Source organism: Columba livia, chromosome 11 (assembly GCF_036013475.1).
Source record: "Columba livia isolate bColLiv1 breed racing homer chromosome 11, bColLiv1.pat.W.v2, whole genome shotgun sequence".
NCBI classification, from domain to species: domain Eukaryota; kingdom Metazoa; phylum Chordata; class Aves; order Columbiformes; family Columbidae; genus Columba; species Columba livia.
The window spans coordinates 4,443,230-4,468,737 of NC_088612.1; the positions used below are offsets into that span (position 1 = coordinate 4,443,230).

At 42.0% G+C, this 25,508-nt stretch overlaps 1 protein-coding gene across 4 annotated transcripts in view; it reads right to left on the reverse strand.

The window, feature by feature from the left end:
- Window positions 1–3,300: 3,300 nt before the first annotated feature.
- The window catches only part of CEMIP (cell migration inducing hyaluronidase 1), a 107,182-nt gene continuing 84,974 nt past the window's right edge, over window positions 3,301–25,508 (reverse strand). For all 4 annotated transcript variants that reach the window (XM_065076513.1, XM_065076511.1, XM_065076514.1 and 1 more), the window contains exons 15-29: window positions 24,902–24,971; window positions 23,938–24,066; window positions 23,135–23,220; window positions 20,238–20,369; window positions 18,229–18,264; window positions 17,974–18,129; window positions 16,336–16,516; window positions 14,400–14,615; window positions 13,295–13,506; window positions 12,638–12,823; window positions 11,730–11,934; window positions 10,808–10,894; window positions 10,339–10,496; window positions 7,792–7,892; window positions 3,301–6,855 (exon numbers count right to left, since the gene is read on the reverse strand). In XM_065076513.1, the coding sequence (XP_064932585.1) occupies window positions 6,728–6,855; window positions 7,792–7,892; window positions 10,339–10,496; window positions 10,808–10,894; window positions 11,730–11,934; window positions 12,638–12,823; window positions 13,295–13,506; window positions 14,400–14,615; window positions 16,336–16,516; window positions 17,974–18,129; window positions 18,229–18,264; window positions 20,238–20,369; window positions 23,135–23,220; window positions 23,938–24,066; window positions 24,902–24,971 (2,083 nt within the window). In that variant the 3' untranslated portion in view covers window positions 3,301–6,727. The remainder of the gene's footprint in view (window positions 6,856–7,791; window positions 7,893–10,338; window positions 10,497–10,807; window positions 10,895–11,729; window positions 11,935–12,637; window positions 12,824–13,294; window positions 13,507–14,399; window positions 14,616–16,335; window positions 16,517–17,973; window positions 18,130–18,228; window positions 18,265–20,237; window positions 20,370–23,134; window positions 23,221–23,937; window positions 24,067–24,901; window positions 24,972–25,508) is intronic.

Consider the following 25,508-nt stretch of genomic DNA (forward strand, 5'->3'; position numbering starts at 1 on the left):
TTCCCCCCCTTTTTTTCCCCCCCTTTTTTTCCCCCCCTTTTTTTCCCCCCCTTTTTTTCCCCCCCTTTTTTTCCCCCCCTTTTTTTCCCCCCCTTTTTTTCCCCCCCCTTTTTCCCCCCCGTTTTTTCCCCCCCGTTTTTTCCCCCCCGTTTTTTCCCCCCCTTTTGTTTCCCCCTTTTTTTGTTTCCCCCTTTTTTTGTTTCCCCCCTTTTTTTGTTTCCCCCCTTTTTTTGTTTCCCCCCTTTTTTTGTTCCCCCTTTTTTTTCCCCCCTTTTTTTTTTTCCCCCCCTTCTCTTTGTTTTTTGCCTTTTGACTTTTCTCTCTTTTTTGTTTTTTTAGGCTTTTTTTCAGACGTTTTTTTTTGCCTCTTTTTCTATTTTTTCAACCCTTTTTTTGTCCCCCCTTTCTCTTTTTTCCACTTTATTTTCCCACTTTTCCCCACCTCTTTCTCTTTTTTCCAGCCTTTTTTTCCCACCTCCTTTTTTGCCTTTTTCTCTTTGCCTCTTTTTTTCACACCACTCTTTTTGGGGTTTTTTTGTGCCCCTTTTTCCACTTCATTCTTTTGCCTTTTTCTCATTTTGCCTCTTTATTGCACCTTTTTCTTTCACCCCTTTCTCTGTTTTACCATGTACCTCTTTTTCTTTTTTTCCACCTTTCTGGGTTTTTTGAGGGTTTTTATTTTGACCTATTTTGGTTTGTTTTTTGGGTTTTTTTTTTTTTTTTTGCCTTTTTCTGTTTTTACCTCTTCCCTCCCATTTCTTTTTCCTTTTTTTTTTTTTTTTTCTTTTTTGCCTCTTTTTTTGGCTTTTTCTCATTTTTCCTCTTTTTTTCTGGCTTTTTCAGAGTGTTTTTTTTCTTTTTCCCTTCCCCTCTTTTTTTTTTTTTCTTGTGGCCCTTTTTTTTAATCCTTTTTCACCCTTTTTTATCCCTCTTCTTTCACTTTTTTTAACCACTTTTTTTTGTGGGTTTTTTTTTTTCAGATTTTTATTTTCTGCATCTGTTTTTGCCCTTTTTTTGCCTTTTTTCTTCACACCTCTACCCGTTTTTCCACTTTTCCTTTTGTCCCCTTTTTTTCCCTTTTATTTGCCTCTTTCTCTTTCTCTCACCCCTTTTCCCACCTCTCTCTTCCCCCATTTCTGTTTTCACCCTGCCTCTTTTTGCCTTTTTTCCACCTTTTCCTCTTTGTCTTTTTGTTTTTATTGCCTCTTTTTTTCTCTTTTGTTCGCCTTTCTTTTTGCCTTTTTAATTTTTCCCCTATTTATTTCCTTGCCCTTTTCCACATTTTTGTTTTACCTTTTTCTTTTTTGCATTTTTTTCACCTTTTTTTTTTTTTAACATTTTTTTCCCCCTTTTATTTTTCCTTTGGTGCATTTTTTTTCTTTCACACAATTTTCTCCTTTTTTCCTTTTTCGTTTTCTTCTCCTGTTTTCCTGTTTCAAACTCAAAGGCTGCAGGTTACTCTCTTCCCAAAGCCCCGAACCTCCCCCAGGTTGTGCTGCGGGGGTTACGCGGTGCGTCTCACTGGCTCCGCTCGTTGTGTGCGCGGAGCGGCGTTCGTGAAGAAGACGAGCAGGAGGAAGGAAGCCGGAGGGTGGAGCCGCATGGTGGTTTCCACACATCCCTCCCATCCTTTGGGTGTCACAAAACAACCTCTTTATTTAGGACACTGGACAAAGGGTGTTTCTCCTCGGGTGGATTTGGGATGATCTGTTCAGTAGAGGAGGCACAGCCTCACATCTTGCAGCTCCGACAGCTCAGAAGAGACGGAATATCACACAGTATCACAGTATGTTTGGGATGGGAAGGGACCTCAAAAGATCATCTAGTCCAATCCCCCTGCTGCAGCAGGAACGCCCAGGTGAGGTCGCACAGGAACATGTCCAGGCGGGTTTTGAATGTCTCCAGAGAAGGAGACACCACAACCCCCCTGGGCAGCCTGTTCCCATGCTTTGTCACCCTTACTGAGAAGTTTTTTCTCAAATTTAAGCAGAACCTCTTGTGCTCCAGCTTGATCCCATTACCCCTTGTCCTATCATTGTTTGCCACCGAGAAGAGCCTGGCTTCATCCTCATGGTACTCACCCTTTATATATTTATAAACATTTATGAGTTCCCCCCTTAGTTTCCTCTTCTCCAAACTAAAGAGCCCCAGCTCCCTCAGCCTTTCTTCATAAGGGAGGTGCTCCACTCCCTTAATCATCTTCGTTGCCCTAATATGTGTGACACGCGGCATTTATGGAAGAGCCCAAATCGCTGCGTCTGTCTTGGTTTGTGATTCAACTTCCCCCCCCCTCGCTTTCCGTTGTCCAAACCAGCAAAATATAACACACACACGACCCAGCACTAAAATTCTTCGCGGGGTGGGGGGGAGCGGGCTCTGTGCTCCCGTGCGACCACTAGGGGGCGGGCGCGGACAGGCAAAGGCCCCTGCCGCTTTATTTATATTGTATTGTATTGTATTGTATTACTATATTGTATTATATTACTATATTGTATTATATTATCTTACATTCTAGATCCCAATATAATACAAAAATATTATTGCTATAATTAAAGTTAATTTAATAATATATCAATATATATGTTTTATATTAATATATAAATATATATAAATCTATAATATAATATCATAACATTAATATTATGCATAGTCACATAATATATAAAGTCTGCAGTAATACATCGTATCATAACACATAGTAATGTAACGTTTTTCATATTATATCATTATGCTATACATTTTAAGAACATATTATATTTTATATTATAATATAATTATATTATTTCCTTAGTATTAATTATGTCATTATTATGGCTTATTATATTGGTATCTGTAACATAATGTAACAATATTATATAATTATGATTACTATGATATACTATACTATGATATACTATACTAATATACTACATATAATAAGATGCATAATAATATATAGCACTCTATGACCTAACATATTATATAATGTATTATTTTATATATCACATCACCTATGTAATAATTTATCTTTTATTTAAAATATATTATCCATATAATGAACATATATAATATTTTATATTTTTATGCTTTTTAATCTTTAGTAACATAAACACACCACCCTTTTACGCACAAATACACACACAGAATCAGCCACACACAGCTATACCCACCCCTTACACACACACATATAACTACCTACACTTAGACCGTTGTCATACACAACCCCATATCCGCACACAGAGGTAAAAATTGACAGTCAAAGTCACACTTAAGTTAATAGTTCATTGTTAAACAGGTACTGAAGAGACGAGACAAATAAAATAAGAAATTTGCATGGAATATTTATTTTGATAAACGTTGTGTACTCCAAACAACTACATGTTATGTCAGTTGTAAGCCACAATCTGTTGGAACCAACGTCCCAAGGGTTCTTTTGTCATCATAAACCAGACAGTCACTGCATTACCGTGGTCTGCGGACACAGAGCTTCCAAGTGCAAAGCAGATTATCAGAAAAGACACATTGTTGACCTCCTGAACAACCCGGACAATGCTAAACTCCGTAAAAATGCTTCGTATGTCTGCAATTTAGTTGTCTTAGTGCCATTGTAATAAATTAATAGAAAATATATCTTTTTTTCATTGGAAAGTCTATAAGAAAATGTACAAACATCTAACTCCGAAAAAGGACCAGCTATTTCGGCGACAGGTAAAACAAGCATTCAAACAGAGGCAAAAAAAAACCCAAGCATCCAAACAAACAAATAGACAAACAAACAAAATGTAATCAAAAAAACCCCACTCTACCAATGGCAATTGTGTAGGCAAACACAGAAACATTTGCAGTAATAAAACCTTACAGAGGGTAACTGCAGCTTGTGCGGGGGCTGTACAGGATGTACAGAGAACAGTCGGGTAATTCACTTGTCAAAATGTGCAGGTGCAAATTCTACAACAGTCAAAGATTGATAAATAATCATGGCACAAAACTATTGCTGACTGGTGACGGTGTCAGGCTGCGTTCTGTCTCCATCCCTAAGGGCTGGTGGGAGCCCTTTGTATTTCACTGCTCCGTTGCACTACTGGGATGCTCTGTTATCCCTCAGGCTTACAGAATGCAGCGATCCCAAACTCCTATTCACTGCGAGACCCACCTGAGCTCCAAACAGGCCCCACGTGCCAAGCTGTGCATGAGAGAACAAGCTAAATGTTTTCTTCTCTTAATAAGGTAATATTTTTTTAGAAAAAAAAAAAAAAAAGAGAAAAGAGCTTTTCCTAAAGCCAAGTCTTATGATTGCACCCTGAGAATTCCCAAAAAATAGTAAAATCAGAAGCTACACTTGAGCATGACGGCAGCGTGCTCATATAAGCTGAACCAACCAGTCCAGGGGATGGACCCACCTGGTCTGAGCCTCCCGGGCGTTCACACGCTCACAGAGAGCAGGAGAAGGGAACCAGCTGGCAGAGCACCCCAGAGAGACGAATCCTAAACCAGGTTCATCCTGAGCCCAGCTTTCCTGCCAACCGTTTGTTAAGTGCTTGTGAAAGAAATACTCCTGCTTCGGTCCATCTCTTGGAAGCCAGTGTGGTCCACTAACACTGGTGCAATGATACCAACCGAATTGCCTCAGGACAGCAAAGAGGTTTCAGTAACCCAGACTAATGTACTCAAGGGACTTATTTTTTTAAGTCTGTTTGCTTGACTTCAGGGACCTGGCTGTATTTTGGCTATAAGAGAACATCAGATAAATGACCTTAGGATAAGCATGGTTGAACCACAAGTGAGACTGACTTTTTCAAGGAATAGCTTGTGAAATCTCCAAACCACCATAAGACACTGTGGAAAAAGAAAACGCTCACCTTTTACAAGTGTTGCCTATTCATTCTAGAAATGGCACAAATACCTAAAGAGCATCTGGTAACAGATTCTTGTTGGGAAGCAAGGGAGGGAAAGCTTGGTGCTTTCTAAAAAAAAAAACAAACCAAAAACAACACCAACAATACATACAACATTCATTGAGTTCAACTACAGAATAAGACTGAAAAGAACATTTCCAGTTTCAAAACCCAGGAGAGACTTGAGTGGAATGTAAGCTGCAGCACTGTCTAAATTTTGCTCATGGTTGCTTTGACTTTCAGAGCAATTGATCTAAACCAGGGTTATAGAGTGTAACACCTTCCCAAGCCTTTGGAATGACACACAAAATCCTTGCTCTTTCATTCCAGCTGCAAGATGATAGCGTTTTGGATACAGTGGGGAAAAAATGACATGAGCTTGAATTAAAACAGAACAAAATGAATTAACCATCAGCAACTGGAATAATTTCTGCAGCAATGGGGACAGGCAGAGAGAAAGTGAGGAAACAAACCCAGATATTATTGGCAAAACTGACATTCTATGTGCTTTGAAAAGCTCATCATCCTATTTTTTACCCTTTCCCCCTTAGATTTCTTAGAACAGCCACAGGCTCCAGAGATGCCTTCATGGCACTTCTGAAAAACAGACAGAAACATCACTGTACGCTGGAAGTGTTTACAGCATTTTACAAGATAATGTTTAGTTTCCCAGCTTCAAGGGATGTCCCCGCAGGAGTCCTGATTCACACTAATCTGCCTTCATAACCCAGATATTGCTTTGAAGAAGCGGGGAAGGAGGCACAAGACATCCACCTAGTGTATGGAGAGTCCCACTAATTCTTCAGATACCTGTTAAGACCTCTGTCACCTTCCATCTCATGTAACTGTTCCAGGAGGATCAAGACACTCATGCCTTTAAGCCTGAGGACAGGATCAGAAAGCACCACACAGCAGAGGGGGCTGATCCTGCTCCCTCTGCCCTCCCTGGAGCCGCCCACCCTATCTGAGGTTGAATAAGGCGAGTCCCAGTATTCCCAGTTAGAAACTGGAAGCCTTGAACAGGACGACTTTGGCTACCATAAACCCTCCAGACTGATCCTGAACAGTATTACTGTATGGGAAAGGCTGAGAAAATATATGTGCTCATAGACATTGCTTTCCTTCTAGCCTACAGCTGCTTGTTGAAGGAAAACTTTCAATTCGAGCAGCCACTATTAAAAAACCTTCATCCATAGGAGAAACACAATTTTCTGAGCAAACAGAAATATGTGGTTTCAACAGCCCCTGCTGGCATATTTTATCTGCTCCTTCTCTAATCTCTTCCCCAACTATGTGCACGTACAACACAGATCCCAAAGAGCTTGATCAAATATCATTGAAGCTTTAGGATAAATTCTTACTGTCCAGTGAAGTTTCCCAGCATCTAAGTAATCATTCATTGAATCTTTCTATATTAGATTTTCAACCAGCCTTTGAATTGGCATTTCATGTTTATATGAGCAAATAGTTAAACCAGGGGGAGAAAAAAAGTGTTTTGACAACTTAGAGGCTGGTAAAAGCAATAATTCTCAATGGCCATCAGGCCTATAGCTCCCCCTTCAATAGGCAGCACATAAGTTAGTCTGTCACAGGGTTGCTGATAAAACCAGTACCTTGTAAAACAGGTCAAACCTCGCTTAGTAACATGAGAGTCAACCGGCGAGGGGCTGGTGATCACAGAACACGCTGATGGCAGAGGAGAAGGCTTTTCTGTCACACGTGGCCACTTTAGCTACTTACAGTCAGATTTCTTTGTGAACAACAAGAACAAGACAACGTTGCGCCTCCGGAGCGGGGTGCCTGCAGTCAGTCCGTCCCGCGGGGGCAGCGCCGGCAGCCAGAGCTCTCTGTCCTCATAACTTCATTTTCTTCACCACAGGAATTGGCAGCGCTTGGTAGATTTTAGCAGAGTCCTCATCAGTGACCAGCTTCACCCAGACAGGGCGGAAGCTGCCTTTGAAGCCGACAAAAGCCATTTTTTCTGCAAATCAGAGCAAATGTATTATTAGGAGTGTGCTAGGGCTGCCCAGAAAACCACCTGTGTGGTGGCTACACCCCCTGACTGGATGGATGCAGGTTCACATGAGCATGCACATGCACTCAAGCTTTCCCAATTATGCATTCTCCAGGTACTAAAGAAATACCTTCCCAATGAAGCTTAATTAAAATTGTATTTACATGTTGTATGCTTCCATTAATTAACAATGTGTGATACATAGCAGAGAAGAAAGAGAGGAGGAAACACCCTTCTTAGCAGGCGGCTTGAGCTCTCTTTTGAAGCTATAATTGTTTGCATGATGGTCATACTCAAAACCCTTTCCTGCTCGGGAAAGGTGAGGGGGTGATGAGGGACAGCACAACAGACAAAAACCTACGTTAGCGAGCTTACACACACAAAAGAGGAAAGCAAGTCAAAAACTCACACAGCGGATCAGAGCAACACACACAGTAAAGCAATATTCTAGTGCAATACGTGATGATTTGAAATCTATAGGCTTTGGGCCATCGAGTCAGAATTTTGTTGCAAGAGAAAAGCAGCTAAAAATAAGTTCAGAGAAGTAAAAAATCCTGTTTGGGGGCATTTAGTGTGGAAAAAAAAAAAGTCCAATATTCCTATTGTTAAAGTGCCTTTTTTATTTAAAACTAATCTGGAAAATCAAACCTCCTGATTTCTTTACTTCTAAGAACAACTACCAGGGCACTTTCCCCTTCTACAGTATTAAAGTGAGTGCTGTTATCCAAAGCTGCAGTGGATACCACCTTACCGAATATAGAAATGACTGTTCCCAGGATGTTTGAGCACATGCTGATAGAAACAAGCAAGGCAAAGTTAAGAAGTAGGAAAAGGTCCTAGTTGGAATGAAGGGAAGGGAATAGTTCAAAGGGGTTTAAAATTGAGTTTTTAAAAAGTGGTTACCTTTTAATCTAAAGCCCTCTCCTGCTCCAAGTTTCTCCAGTACTTTTGTCCATGGTCCTCTTGAAATGAATCTTCCTTTAGATGTCACCAGCACTATGGAGCTGAAGGAAACAAAGCCATTTATAAACAGATGAAGAGACAGAATGCATTCCTTGCTTGTTGGTCTTGAGCACCGGTAACTCCTGCCTGTGTGACCCATAGACACTCACGAACTATAGTGGTTTCTGCTTTAATGGCTTGTGTCAATGCTTTCCAACAGTTTAGTCATACATTTGCTTTTCCAATCATGCAAAACCCACTAGAAAGCAGACAGAATTTCTTTTGTTTTTTCCTTTAAAACACCGTTTTCTAGGATGATTTACAGGTTTCCAAACAGCAGTTCTATCCTGCTTTGCTCAGGACATGCTCCTCCTGGGATGCTCTTAGCAAGTCTCGGGTAATTTCTTGTTCTTTCATCATTAGCAGATTAAACCTGAAGAACTTCACTTATTTGAGACCTGCTGGCCTGACAATTTTCCTTCATTGTCAGCCTGCTTTTGCTTAAAAAAGTGTAGCATTAATATTATTACTGCCTTAGTTGTATGTACTGTGTTTCATCTCAAAATTCTTGGGGTCCTCTACAAGTGCCAAATGATAAATAAAAGACTTAAGGTGAATTAAGTTAATGTCAATCTGCAATGCTTGGTTAAAACTCAGTAGCTGCCTAGGCTTAATTCAAGAGGAGCAGAATAAAAATCCATGTTAAACCTAAAGAGATAATCACATAGTGATACTTTTTGGGGGAGAAACACAGGATACTCAGCCAATTTTAGCTCCCTACAAGACACACAAACACCCCCGATGATTATCTCAAAGCCTAACAAAGAAAAGCTACACTCCAGTGAGTTCTATAGAAGTTTTGCTAGTAAGTTCAGTGAGGCTGGGATGTCTTCTTTGTTCACCTCCCGATTAAAACTGCACAACAGTAATTGAGCAAACACTTCCTTAGATTAAATTATTTCATTCCACCTTGCAGAGTTGCCATGGATGAAACTTCCCTGACTCTAAAGGCAATTGCAGTCTTGGAGAATGGGAGCCTTGCTGGGTCTGCTTTCCAGCATCACAGTGGACACGAGTCACCGAAATTAATTAGGAAACAGCTCCTGCAGAGCTCCAGCCCTGAGCTGCCCGGAGCAGCAGTTACATCTTAACACCTCAGCTGGAAGTGGAACTGTTCAGGGAAAAATAGCAACGGGTGGTGGTGGAGGAACAGAGAAGAAAAAGAGTTAAGAATCATCAGGACTTTTCTTAGAATAAACCTGAGGTGCTTACAAGAGTGGATTGGGCTGGCAGGCTGGTTTTGACTACTTTGCAAATGCTAAATCACCTATTTTTTCTTCCTTCAGTTCACTAAAATCATTACTTTCTATTAAGCCTTTTCTGCTGTGGAAGTTTAAAATAAATTCGCCAGATGTTTTGTTTTCTTGTCCCTGGGAAACTCATTCAGAGAACACAATGAGGCTCAGAAAAACTTAAATACTTGAGAAGTCTGATTACAATTCAGTCTTCTTAAGTAAGAAAGAATCCAGGAGCTGGATCCAGCCAGGACTGAGACTGGATTTTTTGCAAAGGGGGATAACGGCCTCTCTGAAAAGCTTTTTATGAAATAAAAGTCAGCAACTACCATGCTTCTCTGCAGTTATTACTCAATGTATTTTTTTGCAATCTTCAGAATTACTTAAGACACTAGAAACAAATCTTGATCCACCTGCATGGCACCCTGCTGAAACCTCCCCGCCGAGCCTCTAGAACAAATGCCAGAACAATATCCTGTTATCTGTCCACAGTTATGTCAGATGATTCAGCAACAAAGCAATCATATTTGTATTAAATGTTACATAACAGATTTCCAATCAAAACAGATTTAATAACGATGAAATATATCCATTTCCCAATAGCATTCCACAAACTAATATGAGAACAAGCCCTTTGGTTAAAGAGTTTCTGATGTTCCCATGTTCTCCAGCAGACAAAGCTGCTGTCCTCCAAGATGCAGGAACATGTGTTGGATACTTATCACTCAAAAAACTCTGCATTTCTGGCTGCCCGTACTTAAAAAATAAAAGCACTCAGCCCTTATGTCTGGGCAGGGAACATGTGCAAAGAGGAATTTGTTTTATGAGTGGAATTTTCTGCTATTTGAGAGAGCATGCAGGCAACAGAAAAATGTAAACTGCGCACATCTGTGCCGATAAGTGCAGAGTCTGTGAATTTAAGTCTGCAGTTTGTCTGTAACTCACAGCATAAATGTAGATCTGCAGTTTATTAATCACGTGTACCCCTGCAGTTTATCTGGGGCTCGGTCAGTTCCTAAATCACACAGTCTGCATTCTGCTGCTGCCTGCATGTCCCGCTCACGTTTGGACTCAGTTGGAGTCAGCAGGTACAAGAACTCATTGTCAGCCCGGTCAGTCTGGCCCATGTTGGGTGACAAAATCCAGGAAAAAGATGAGTGTTGCATGGCATTCTTGTATATTACTCCTTCGTAACACCAGATTATTTACTTACTGATCTCTGATGTTGTTGACGTAATTTTCTATCTGTGCTGGGATTCCTTGTAGAATTGAGTTTTTGAATGTCACACGATCAACGACTTTCCCACGATGCCCATCAATCACAACCAGCTGGATACCCTCATCAGTGAGGAAAAACCTCACACCATCAACCTGTGGGTGTGGAATAATACTCTTAATCTGTCAAAGTAACACAATTACAAAGAACAAGAGGCACTAAAAGTGATGAGCCATGGGACTGCTCTTTCTATCAAAGGGCAGAATTCTAGATCTCTGAGGTCAAGCTAATATGAATTACTGCTAATATGTAGAAGTTACAACTTTTTTTTTTTTTTTCCAAAATACAAAGCAAAAGAGACCTGAATTTAACTATCCAAGGTAACTTCATAAGCAACTCATCCATAAAAAAGAAGCAAATATCTTAAACTTTTGTCCCATAATGTTCATGGGGAAGGTCTGCTCACCTCAATGTATGCAAAGTCATCCTTTAGGTGGAAGTACTGTTTCTTATAAGTTTCTATTTTCACTTCTAGTAGGTGGTCCTTAGTCTTCTGTTTCCAAAAAAAACAAAAAGAAAATAGTTTCTGGTGAGGATTTCCATTACCTGAACACTGCATTTTTAGAAACCATTTTAAACCTTGAAGTTCAATCAAAAGGAAAGCTACATAATAAGTACTAACTTGCCAAGTTACATAGTTAGTGAGACTAGGCACAATGGTAATGTATTTGCTTATCCTGTCATTTAAATGGTTTAATCAAATGGTAAAGTGATTCTCCCTTTAGAGAGCTGACACATAATTCTCTGAGGCTTTGCGCATTCCTGCTTCAAGGGTGCAAAAAAACAAACCAAAACAAAAGACAAAACCCCAATCCGAGCAACCAACCAACTAAACAAAACAAACAACCAAAAAAACCCAACCCAGATAAATATCCCTCTTCTTCCCCCAGAACCAGACTGGGCTGGATATAGGACACATCCTTGTATGAAATCCTTTACATGAATGACAAACTCAGCTCTGCAGTCCCCTCTCTGACAATCTGCTCTTAGAGCCAGGCAAGAAAGCTTGTGTGTCTCCAGAATCACATTCCCTGGGCCAACCTGTCTTCCAGCTCATCACTTTTCACCCTGTGAAAACAAAGCCCCTAAAGACTCGTTATCCAACTTCAAAAGAAATCTTAGGTAGCTCTGTCCTTTGGGGGCCTGCGCTCTCTGTGCGTGCAAGAACCTGTTTCATACTGTTTCACATACCTGGAGCATTTCAGAAGATCAGGCAGAGGTTATACTGAACCTGGGACAAAGTCTTTCTATGTCTATAGCCACAACATATGCCAGATCTACAGACTGGCATGCACAATAATTCTGTGATAAGAAATCAACTGCTTTACCAGTTGTGCACCAGAGAGCTTCTTAGGCATTGGCACTTCTACTATTGGTGTCTCAATGTACTTGGGATAGGCCATGGCTTCGCAGTCACTGATGCCAGCAGTCTTTGGGATCACAGCTTTGATCCTTATTCGTTCGCAGCCTTTGACAGAGCAGAAAGCAAATTTATCCTTCTCATTTTGAGCTTTGAGTTTCAGAAACAGCAGCCTGCAGGCAGGGGAGAAAAGTGAACAGCAACTTTGAGACTTCCGTGAGAAAAGTTACTAAGTCCCAGTTTTGGTGGACTTCTTACGAATGCAATAACGTGTGTTGCAAACCCTCAGTGTCGATGTCCGCATTTTATAGTGCTCGACATCCCATGTGCAAATACAGGGGACATGCATCTCTGAAATGGTTTGAGGAGGTCAGGGAATATAAAAGAGAAACAAGATGACATCTGAACTCCCTTTGAGCTCTATTTTATGATTATATATTTATGTAGAAATACATGCTTTGTACTCTAGGTCTTTTCTTTCTTTCCCATTATTTTAATTCTTTAAAAGAAAATAACAGGCTTTACACCCTTAGTTCCTGTGCATCCCTGTTGTAATGTTTATAAATAGTTGCTGTTCAAAACAAAAAGGGTTGGGTGTGTTTCCAGTTCAGTTTCATGGTCTGCACTTTGCTTTTCTCTTTTTTTCCTAATTCGTATTAATTTGGCAAAGCATTTACCGCCAGAGTAACTGGCAGTGCAGCAGAGGCTGGGAATGACTGGCAGCTGTGGGAGTCCCAGGAAAATTAAATGCTGGTCACATTCCCAGAAAGACTTTCTGGTTTTGTTGTGATCTCCACTGATGGCATCAGCCAAACAGCTCATGATCCCAGCAGCTTTCTCAAAGCTGTGTCCAACCAGCAACGCCTTCTTCCTTACCCGGTGTCCTCATCCCAGTAGTAGTATCCTTTGGTAGGATATCTATGCTCCAGTTTCTCCATTTGAGAGGTTCTATAGAACGTTCCAGTTTTGTATGTTTTCTTCAAGAGACGGTTGTGGATGTCTGAGAGAATGGAAAACGTCGTCCCTTTCGGATAGCAAAACCCTACTTGGATCCAGTCGTTCCTAAAAATAGCAAAGACCCACGTTATAACAAGTCAACACATGACTATTATTTTCCTGGGCAAGCCAGAAGCCAAACTAAATATTTCACTCTGAAATGTAACTTATTTTTTTCCTGGCCAGTTAAAATTTTAATGGCTTGGGATGAATCAATGAAATGTAAATTAGACATAACAACCATGGGTTAGTTAAGCAATGTGGGTCAAATCTGCTCCTGACTTCCACACCTGTGACTCCCATGCACCAGGAATTAATTAGTATTAGGCTTCTAAAAATGAACTGTGTTATCTTGAAGGGCTTCCTGGGGGAGGTAACAGGAATCTGAGATGTCAGCTGTTAAGATGGTGAACTCAATGGACTTCCTGGAACAAGCACGTTCATTCTGGAAGAGCTCATGAGGTGATGACCTCACCCATTAAAAATGTGCAGTTACATTACTGGGCTGGAATGTTGGAATTCGGTCAGATCACTCACTTGTTGAAGTTGATGAGCCATATGGCCAGCTCTTCAGGGGCTGTCTTGTCCCAGTGGATGGTGTAGCCTTTCCTCAGAGTTACAACTGGCTGATACTGCTGGTAATGACTGCTTTTGCTCAAAGCCCCTTCCAAGTAGAGTGGGTGATTGTGGTAGTCATTTTTTATTATTTTCATTTTCAGGTTGGCTGGCTTGTAGGCTTGGATGTATATCTAGATGAAAAAAAATTCACCAAGGGTTTAATGAACTACAGTAAAACATTAAATGTGCAGCTAGTCAAAAGAAGTGGACCCGTGTGATGCCGTACACTTGTATATTCAATTTCTTAGGCTTCTTTTTCAACTAAATAAACTGTTTTCAGAAAAAAAATAAGGATCATTTCCTCATCTGCTGAGTTCAAGATCATGTGCCAGTTAAGGTTTCAAACAGACCTGCTCTAGGGCTGAACAATTTTTCAGTATTAATGATGACCCTCAGCAGTGGGACAGATCTATCTTACACATCTGATTTCTGAACAAAGACCCTTCTGTCTGGATTTCAGAAGCAGGAAAACCAGGTCAGTGGTTACAAATTTGCTTTAGTGGTACCATGCAGGAAAAAAAACAACAGTTGCAACACCCAAAACAAAAAAAAAAAAGGTGCTACTCATCAAAGGAATAGTGAGGACTCTCTCACGGCAACGGCACCCGGAGCTCGTGTGGTAGGAAGAATAGTTTGGTGGTTACACAACAGGATGAAAGATCATAAGAGTTGAAATCTAATTTCGACTCCTTAGTACATTTCCCATAACACTGTGGGCAACACTTCCCTCCATAAATCAAAGCAAAATAACTAGCTGACAGCCCATAGATTTATGAATATGAATCTGTCAATGCTCATGGAGCTCTTAGGGGGCTTCAGGCAGAAGCTGTTAGAGCTGTTAATGGTCCAGGGCAAAGTGTCTGGAAATGTACCACAGAATCTTCATGTTCAAAACCATCTGTGCAAACATGCAGATAAATAAATGCCGAGCACCTGAAGAAAGTCAGTTTTTAAAGGTCAAGCTTTACAGTGCAAATAACTTTAAAATAAAGTGATAAAAATACTGCAAAGTAGGCAGCTTTACCTGTGCAAAGTGTCCGCTGCAGATGGAACCTCTCCAGTCAGGCACGTCAATGCAGTCAGGGTGCTTGATTAACCAGTTATCTTCTTTTATGAGGTATGAGCCTGGATATTCCGACACAGAACCATCTACATCGTGAAAAACTGATGTTTTATCACCATCCATATCCAGATCATTGAACCAGGGTCCAGGTTCTCCAAAGAAGACCCTTGAGGTAATCTAAACAAAACGGTGAAACACACTTACATCTCCAGAAAAGAATTAATCACTTACAGTACAGAACAAGGGTTGGCTATGGTCACTTGAGTGGCTCAAAGGACCCATTTTCTGACTTTATTTGGCATCAGAAAGTAGCTTGGACAAGAAATAATGTTCAGTTTGTGGGTCAACGTGGGCATGAAGAAATCCGTGTGTGCATTAACATCACCATTCTTTAAATGGCCACAGATTTCAGCTGCTCAGCTTGAGACATTGTGGGCTTGATGTTCAATGGCTCTGAGGCCCCATGACTCCGGACAAAGCCTGGCACTGCAGGTCCTTTGAGATAGTATTTATGTGGTAATAAGACTACAAGCTTCTGAAACTGAGCATCCAAAAATGGAAGAACTGAAATATTGGTTTTGTTAGTCAGCAGGAACATCAGTGTTATTTAGTATAGGAATATTAGAATTGTCTCTCCATTGCCCGCACACTGCCTCTTGGTTAAGCATGAAGTCAGCACTGAGCTGGGTAACACACTTAAAAGGTGTGTTTGATTTGTCAGACAGAGCAGATGCGGATTTCCCTGCTGACCACGGGGGAAAGGCTAAAACAACCAGCATTTCAACCTCCGCTGTGAGAAGGTTTGTTTTAAAATTCTGGAGGAAGGTTCAGGAGACAGTGTGATTTCACTAAAGCCACTTCGGTCTTTGTCTGCTAATTTATTTGTAAGGTTCCAAAGCCACATAAAGTCACACTGATGCTGGGAACAATCAGCGACCTCCCCTGGGAAATGGCGGTGCAGACAACTCCGGACTGATATTTTTATCCAGCACAAACAAATGTCATGTCACCAGCCTGCCTGGTGCAACGTGAGAGAGTGATCGACCAACACTTTTAGGGGAATTTTGCTTTTCCCATCCCATTTGGCACAAGGATTGCTAGTCAGCACTTTTCCTGACACACGAGCAAGTCTGCTAATTTTCTGAAAGTTAAGCAACCCAAATAATTTCGGTCCTAACCACTTTATTTACTTATTTGTTTGTAATGTTTGGCTGTTGGGTTTAACAGCTGCTAGAGGTGAACCTCAGCAAACCAGTTAGCACATATTTGTGCAAGCAAATACAAAAATAACTCAAAAGCACAGACCCCAGGCAGGTTCAGACCAGCACCCAGAAGTTCATACTGTAATTCAAAGTTTGGCAGACCCTTTTTTGGCTGGGTCCTGCTCTCATGTATGTCTGCAGAACTGGAGTCTGTGGAATTACCCTGGTGTGCAGGGCTGCAGAATCACCCTGCACTAGCTCAGTTTCACTGGCTGTTCCCCAAATCAGTATTTTCTGCTTCCAGGTGAGTTAGACCTTCCACAACAGACTCCCCTCAGTTGTTGCTTTAATATTATACTGCTGTTGAAAATAAGAGAGCAGATTCTTCTCCTTATTTCGACACTTTCTGAGACGCGCAGAAATGGAAATGATTTCCATTTGAATGTCACTGTTTTTTTGAAACTAACGTCTGCTTCTGGCTTGCTGCAAGCCTGTCAGAGAATTGGAGTTTTTGTTATTTCATCCATCCAATATTCTCTTTCTAAGCTGCCACCCTCTTTGTTAAACTTCTGGCAAAGATAATGGGCAACGTCCTGAAGGTCTTGTGTTTTCTCTTAAAGGCTGCTGCACCCTTTTTGCCCACAACCCCATTTCCAAGCCAAGAGGAAAAGGCTTTGCTGGGAAGGACAACTCACAGGGACATCTTCAAAATGAATGTCGGTGACGTTGTTGTTGGGGCAGCTCTGCCAGGCATTGTTGAGGCGGAAGGCCAGGGCACTCGTGTGACGGCCGTCCAGGGCAGCAAACTTGCGGAAGGTGCAGTTCTGGACGTTGATCGGTCCATCATAGAATTGAATCCCTCGAATGGGAAAATCCCTAAAACACATTTGGAAAGACAGAAAGACTTGGTCATGACACATTAGCAGGAGGATGAGAATGTATTCTAGACATGCACAGTCCCATAGCACTTGTTTCTCAGCTGCTTTCATTTCCCACAGTCCTTATGATGACTCCTGAGTTTGTGTTTTGGAAGAGAAGGGATTTCCTTCCCTTTTAGGTCTGCAAAGTCCTCTTATCCTTGCAAGTTCAGCTCAAGTTCTCTATGTCTGAACAGACCATCTTTATTCGGTGTGTGCTCCTCCAGGGAAGGAACTTACAGCAATGCCAAAGCATTGACCTAAAAATGAATAAATCCAAGTTTGCCATCAGAAATGAGTTCTGCAGCAGTGAAACCTGAAACTCATCAGAGCTGCACTGGGACAAGTTACAGCAGGGCTGAAAGAAGGACAGAAAGAGTGCAATTTGACTGCAATAAAATAGATCTGAAAACAAGGAAAGGTCTTACAATCTATAGGGTTGAAAAGAGGTGAAAGAGCAGACTAACGAACCTTTATTAACAGCCTTTCTGATATCATTTGTAAAGTAAAGAACACGCCATTTTTCACACTGATTAGGTGCATGAGATGCTTAAACTCCTTAAGAGGCTGAGATGTTTCAAATTTCACTCATGATAAATAAATTTGATCCCTTCCTCATATGAATGGTTTCCCTTAGACAAGACTTGCCTGCTCCTGTGCATTTGTTCTGTTACTGTGAGTTTCTCCACACAACACCCAAGATGAGATATGCCCACATATATATGTAAAGGATATTAGGAGAGTCATAGCAGATTGGCTTTTCATTATTGCTATAGTTAATAATAAGCCTTTTGTATCACTACTAAAAAGCAAAGTCGAGGCACATAATATAGCGGAAAAAAAAATCAGCTGAGCTGTTTGTTCCCTGTAGGGCTACCATTAGGATAACTATGTTTTTAGGAATAACAACAAAACATTATTGCACTTGCAAACCAATGAGTAGGACTAAGGTCTAGGAAGAGGCCACACACAAAGTTCACTGGACATTTCAAAACTATTTAACAAAGGCAACAAACTCCTGTAGCGCAGCAGGTCTGGGCCAGTCCCAGACCAGCAAAAGGCTTCTACGAGGCTTCCTGGCAGCTGACCTGGATGGATACTGCCACATTACTCAGCCACTGCTGACCACATACCCAGAAGTGCCCAGCTAGCACACACACCTCTTGCTGTCTTCTCAGCTCTGTTTGCAAAGGGGAGGTGGAAGGAACAAGGATTTCGATGCTGTCTTGGCAGCCTTCAGGTATGTACCTGCCAGCAGCAGCTGCACAGTGAGGACTTTGGGATGGGGAGATATGAAACCAAATCTTTTGTGTGTAATGGTTATTAAACCGAACATTGCTTAAGAAACCATGCTGGGCTGGAGTTTGCACTGGGAGTGGGAACAGAGAATGCTTTGATGTGCTGAGCTGAACTTACGGGCCAATGGGCAGGGTCCTTCCCCTGTGATCCAGACCTCCGGGTCCCCAGATCTCGTTGTCCATCGTCTCGGTGCCCAGGTTCCCACTCTCGCCAACAAACAGGCTGTTCTTGATTTCTTGCTTTGAGCCATCATCGTGAGGGAAAGTCCCACCACTAGGAAGGAGGGAAGGGCTGGAGGTGATGGGGCTGCTCACCCCCATCCCACCAGCTGTGCCCCAGGCTGGGCTGCAGCACAACCTGTGCCACACTTACCTGGCCAAGGTCAGGCCAATGCCGTTGTCAGCAAACCTGCAAAGAGAAGAGAGATGTTTCAGAAGATGCTTGGTTTTGTTTTGGTTTATCATGTCAAGCTAAAATAACCAAATCTATGAGGTGGGGGGCAGCAGGGCTTAATTACTGAACAGTGTTCATGGGGAACACACGCTTTTCCAGGTTTGTTCCCTGTCCAGCTTTGGAAGATCTTTCTTTGGCATATCTTATGTATATGAAGATCATATGAAGCAGCAGACGTGCACCTGATTGCTCCAAGCTGAGGTTAAGCTGGTGATTACTGGGCATAGTTTATTTGTCTGATAAAGCTTTTCCCTGTGTCTAATGACTGTGCTCTTTTCACTGTTAGGTAAAAGATCATGTTTCTCTCTCACTCCAACTAGTTTTTATTATTTAATAATACTTTGCATTAAGCACACCTCCATGCTCCCTATGAGATACTGCTTCTGTAAAATATCTTTACAAGACAAAGTGTTATAAAAGCAGAAAACCTTGGCTTCCCTTTCATCAACAGGAAGACAGAGATCAGGTCTTCCTTATTATTAAAATAAAATAAAATAAAATAAAATATTAAAATGTCCAGCCACTTTGCTGAAATTCCAAAGCTTTCAGATGAGCTAATCACAACTGTCAGTCCGTGACTCCTGCTTATAGGAATTCATGCGATAGTATGAGTAAGTCTTTATGGTATCGGCACATCAGTGCCACGCTTAATACTTCTGTCACTGATCTCAGCAAAACCAGCAGCAGAGTCCGCAGCAGAGCAAACCCAGCTTTGTCCCGTGTCTGTCTCTAGATGGCAGCCCTCCACACGCTATCGCCTCCCCCTGCTTGCTGCAGCCCCACAGACACACACAGTAGTTTATATACCGCATGCCACATTAACATTTGTTTCGTTAATGTAATGCATAAGTCTTCCTGTAGCAATACAAATGTAAATTACTGTGGCTATAAAGACAATTACAGTGTGATGGCTGCTCCCTCAAATTCATGCACACTTATAGGTTTGCTGCTGGAAACTGATGAACTACTCAGTCTTCCAGCAACCTCCACACGCTGCATTTGCTCCATAAGCAACACAGATGTTTAAATGACATGAGTGTGATCTGCAAAGACAATTCTTGCTGGTCATGGAGTGTGCTAGACACTTCTGACTCATAAGTTCAAATAAGCATAAATTGTATTATCAATATTGCATTTCTGAGTGTTCTGCTACAGCCTCATTCTTGCCAGCCTGACTGGTCACTAGAGCCTGTTCATATCACCGGTTGCTTTAAGAGGTTTGGGTCACTGGAAGGTAAGGCAGCTCTGGCCGGTAATTGGACACCAGATAACAGTGTGACAGCTATTCCTACCAGGGTTATCACAACATGCCTCCTAAAGTAACTTTTTCCTTTTTCTCCACTTTCTTCATTGAGGTTGATATCAAGAGCCTGGCTCAGCAAAAGAAACTGTAGGAGATCGTCTGTTTTCAAGCGCAAAACAAATATCTGTTCTGACCAGTGCAGGAAATGGCCTTCAAAGGGTACAACACGCACTTGCCCAGTCTCTCTCCCTCACTGGTATGATGCATAGTTTTATGTCTGCTCCGTCAGGACTTGCTTATTCAGCATAACAGTGAACCACATAAAACTGATCTGTGACCAGGCTTAGCCAGGGAAGGTGGTGGATTTTTCTGCTTTCTTTTCAAAGCATCTCATTTCTAATGTAAAAAATTGTGGTCTGTTTCTAGTCATTTGCATCTATGTATCTACGTGTATGTGACCATTTTTGAACGCTGGTCAGAATCACATAGAGAAATAATCAGAAGACAGTTCAGACAAAGCAGGTTCTGTTTGTGTAAAATAATGCCTGTGTTTACTTAACGTTTCATCTGTATTTCAATCTTGGCCATATGAAAGGTGCAAAGCAATATAAATAGTCTGAACCACAGCTATGCTGGCCATAAACACCAGGCTGAACTTTGAGAGTTGAAATAAGGCAAAACTCACTGGCAGTTGTCCAGCCACACATCTCCACCCCGCAGCCAGGCCCCGTGATCCTGATTCTTGTAGGCAATAAAGCGCTCAATTATTGCAGGTTCCCTGGGCTTCAAAGGATCAGCATCTTTGTGTGGGCTGTATCTGCAACCAGGAGGAAAGAAGAAAGGTTGGTGAGGGAAGGCAGCCTGGCTCGGTGCACAACTCTGCTGAACATCTGGTTTCTGCTAACTCAGGAACAGCTTTAGGAGAATAGTCCATCCAAGTGGCGTGTGTAGTCAAGCGGCGATGGCCAGACCCAGCTGCCAAGGGAAGGACGGCCCAGGCAGAGCAGTTGTAAAGACCCACTCCAAGTTTCCTTTCACCTTTCCATTATTGTATTGCTGATATATTGCTGAAAGCATGGAAAGTTTATTATTGCTCCCAAAAGCCTGAGATATTTTTTAATCCCTTACTGTTATCCTTTAGCACATTCCTGTTATTTAGATAAATATCCTTTCGTTTCCCCTTTTGAGCATTCTTATCTCCTAACCTTGGCTATACTGTGGCAAGGAGTACCACTGCCAAATTTTGCTTGCTGTGGAAAGGAATTAAAACATCTTGGAGAAGGGCTGAGATTATGTCCTCCACTATTCCCACTATATGTTCCCAGGACACACATATGAGATGCTTTAACTCTGAAGTTCTCAAGTACGATGAAATACTGGCCTGATGTAGGAAAAAAGCAGACACAAGCGGAAAATGCAGCAATGTGTGCCCTCAGCTGCTGCATGTCGGCCACAGGATCTGAGCAAGGATCTGGCTCTCAATGGTGATGCTGAGCTGAGCTGTCATTTACCCAGGCACAGCTTCTGCTACCAAAGGAGCATCTTCCATCACACTACGCAGCTCAGAACGCTGACAGATGAGTATCCAACTCCGTGCCAGCAACGGATGGTCCAGAGATTAAAATTCATACCTCACCAACGGGTAGCAAGGCCAAGCTGTCAAATCGCTAACAGATATTCAATAGCGCTTTGCTTTGCTTAATAAGCCATCATATCAGTCTAAAACTGAGCATCAGGCTGATAGCGTTCCAGTAAATGAATATTGCTTTGGCAGCTTCATCACTGCGAATTTGCTTTCAGAGAGAGATTTAGTATCAGCCTTTGTGAATTCCCCAGACATTGTTAAATACAGATATTTTGAGATGGATTCCAGTTTCATTCACATCCGTGTATAACCAGAGGAACACTACAGAGTACAGAATTTGGCCAAGATATTTAATGCTGTAACTGAACGCAGAATAATCTCTCCAGCTGTCCAGCCTACCTCCAAGTCTACCCCAGCCAGTCCAGCTATAATCATTTATTCAGTCTTTCAGTCTTGACACATGAAAAGTAGAAAGTGGTATAAATAATCTGAGCTGCAGCCTGTGCTGGTGGGTTATCCCCGAGCACAAACATGACTGCATTATGAATTGCTTGGCTTCGAGGGGTCGTTCCTGCCTTTGTACGGCAAGGGACAAATTGCCTTTTGTAATTACTTACTGTGCCTGTGGCAGCAGGCAGTTTCTCAAAGCACACGTTCAGCTACATGGAAAAGCAGCATCGAGTTCCCAAGAGAATCTGGAGGTACTTGCAGAGCAAGCTGCTCTTAATAAATTATTTTTTTAGCAGTTACTTTTGTTAGTAGTCTATAATTAATCATTTCAATTAATTGAGCGTTGAAATAATGTAAATAATATTCGCTTTTGAACATCTTTTAGCATCAGCTGCTAGGCAGGGCACTGGCGTGATGTGGATCACAAATAACCGATATCTGAGCTGCTGGCTGGGTGCCCCTGGGGACAAGGACTGATCCCAGCCCGGTGGTGCTTGCCCAGTGCATGACCACAGCAATCTGGGTAACTCATACCCCAGAGACAGAAACGAGAAAAGGAAGAAATGAACAGCCATTCTCCCCTGTTGAGCCCGGGTTTTCAGCAGGTTTCTCTTTCCTATGTGGTTTCTTCTGTGAAGAAACTCAGTCATGGGGGAATGCAGGTTGCGTGCAACTGCAGGCAATTGGTCTGTCAGGAAAGAAAACTTGAGAATATTTAAGCACTTTTCTCTCCATGGGATTGGTAACTAAGTTAAGAGCCAGATTCAAACTCTAAGGAGATAAAAGGGTGCAAGTGCGGTCCTTATGCTATTACATTTTGCCCACAAGAAGCCCTCTGCTTACATCAGCCTCCTCACTGGGCTCAGCTTTGGGCAAAGAGTGGGGATTCTCAGAAGCCACCAGGCCATGGTAGGTTTGCTGACACGATAGGCTCTATAGAGAAGTTTCCAGTATTTCTAAGTGACTCAATGATGCTGCACAGAGCCTGTGCACAGCAGCAGGGATGATGGGTCGCTCTGTGTATTCAATTGTAATTATTATTGTAGTGTCAGATTTGGGAATAGGCAGAAACTGGAAATCAAAGTGTGAGCTCTGCTACATAAGCACTCCCTATTCAAGCAGGTCCTAAAAGAATGAAGAAGATCAACAGCATTTCCTGGAAATACTTTAATTTCTTATTCCTGGGAAACTCTTACAGCAAGTTATGCCTAATGGGGCTGTTGACTGGACAACATTTCACTTACTTGCTTATCTACAAAAAATAAAAAGTCAGCAGTACACCCTATAGCAGATGTAACATTCATGCCAGCTCAGCTCAGAGCTAAAAAGCAAGGACAAAACCAGAAGGGTGTGAGTGCTGGGGGTCCATTAGGAAGGGTGATGGAGAAGATTAAGTTAGAAAGTGGTAAACTAAGACCTCTTCTCAATAAAAGCCACCCCAAAGGCATTGCTATGATTCTGGTCAACTTTCTTGGGGGGAATTTTATAGCTTTCAGATAGTGCTATAGAGAAGTATTTTCCAAACCCAACTGTACAAAATGCTTTACCTCCCAGAAATCAGTGTCAGGATAGGTCTTTTATCCTTGGCAGAGGCTGGAGTGGTTTTAACGCCATTATCGATGATCATTCCAGCCTAAAACAGAAATGCAATATTACAGTATTCTGTAAATATTCTGTATATATTCTACAGTTCTCTCCATCCCTAGGCTCTACCTCCAACTGTTCTAAGCCCAAGTCATTCACACAATCCCAATAACTGCTTCTGTTTGTAGCATGTGAAACAGAGGAGCCACCAGGACTACCCAGACCTGCAGACATCCCCCCAAAATACCACAGATTTCCAGAAACGGCATCTCCCTGGTAAACGTATGTATGCCCATAACCACAGACACCCTGCTGCAGTCTAAAGCAGTCGGTAGCACACAGCCCCACAACACAGCATGCTAAGGGTAAATAAGTAAAGAGAAGGCGATCAGACACAGCGGCCTGTATTTATGCCTCTAGAAGCTGTTCAGTTAATTGCTAACATTGGCAGCTGAGGTCTATAATTAGACAAACCGCCAGTAGATGCTCCTGGAGGCACTACTTTAGGAGTGCAGCAGCAGAGCAGCAGCCTGAGCAGAGGCAAGAGCCTCTTTGAATGCCCAAGAGCCAAGCGAAGCGGGTGCTGGCTGACTCCAAGAGCTCCCACGCCAGCACGCAAGCTGCTTTATCTGCAGACACAAACAAGCTTGCAGTAACTTTTGGTGAAACAGAAAGCACAGGCATTAATAGCTTGCAGACCCAAAGAGCTGGAGCGAGAAGATGGTGTTTTTTTCCGAGGCAGCATTCCCATTGCGTGCAGACTCACCCGGTAGTTGGAATGTGCTCGGTTGTTGGAGAATTTCCCCATCGGCATGTGCTCCGAGTAGCCGGGGGAATACATGCCTGCCGAGGGCCCTGTCGGCACGTGGTGCAGAACAAACCAAAAGCCTGTTTCCTGATAAAGAGAATGGACATCTGAGCCTCTGCTTGAACGTCTTTGCTGGTCTACATTAGCCCAAGGATTTATCAGCAAAGCCACAAGACGTAAGCCAGCAGATTTCAGAATAAATCACAGCTAGCAGCATTGACCTGATAACTATTTGTGGCAAAGAGTTTAACACACACATATATTCACATTAATGTCCTCACTTCTTCAAGGTGCCTTAAGCTCTGACATCTGTAGTGAAACTCTAAGTGAGACCTTCAAAATCTGTAACACATACACTGACGTCCTCTGGTGACTTCATGGTCACGTCTTAAAAATCAGATCATTTTCATTTAGTTGCCTAAAAATATATCTAGGAGCCCAAACCTAGGTACTCAGATTTGGAAGCTTTGGAAAGACAACATCTTTTTGTTTAAGGCTTGGTTTACTTGTTTATTTGTCTTAGTAGGAAATAAAGACTCCTGATGTGATCAAGAATCCCTATGGAATTAGCATTAGTGCTGATTGAAATTTCAGAGCACCATTACTGTACTGCAATAAACAGAATCATTGCCAAAGACTTCACTAGGACTCCACAGTCACATCTATTTAATTTATTCAGGCTGCACACTGTGCAAAGGCTGGGAATTTTGTTAAAGCCATCCAGCTCTAGAAACAGCAAGTGACAAGAAGTGTGGAGCAAAAGGAAAAGCATTATTTTTTATTGGCAGCACTGGCCACATTAATATAAGTCTCGATAACGCAGTTTCAAAAATGCCTGAGTGTTTTATTCCAGCAAGAGCCTCAGCTTTTCAGGGCTGCAACTGGTCTGAGTTGTTACCAAAAAAGAAACTTCTGCACTCACTTCAGATCCAGCGGCTGCACAGTTTACAAGGTTGTTGTGCGGGTTGGCTATCCAGAAGGTGGATACAGCACTGCAGGTCAGAAAAACAAAGAATAACTTGAAAATGACACTTTGAGCACACACCAGAGTCAGCAATCAACACATCCCCAGTACAGGCAGGGCCAATAACTCTGTAGATAAGGGGTCCTGCCTAGGGGGCAAAGGGGATGTTGTTTTTTTTCTTCTCTTTCTCTTCCCATACCACATGTGTCCTCTGAGGTTTGACAGAGAGCATGGCCTTATCTTTTAAAACCCCAAGTATTAAAAGAGGAATTTTGACTGCAATTCCAAGCCTGCTATGAAGCTGTCAGATGTCAATCATGTTTTATGATAAGGTAAAAATATGCTGTTGCACAAGTCACAGAAAAGAACTTTGCCCCCAAATAAGCCCTCAGGTTCATTAGAGACTCATTTAATCCAGGCACCCAACGAATTGCCTCTTAAGGTCTTTCCAAGTGTACCCCAGTACCTGCCTTTTCCAAGAGCTGCTGTGATTCATTAATTTTATTTGCTCCCACTCCCCTATGCATTTCTTTTGGGACAAAAGGACTCCATTTGTCTAATGCAC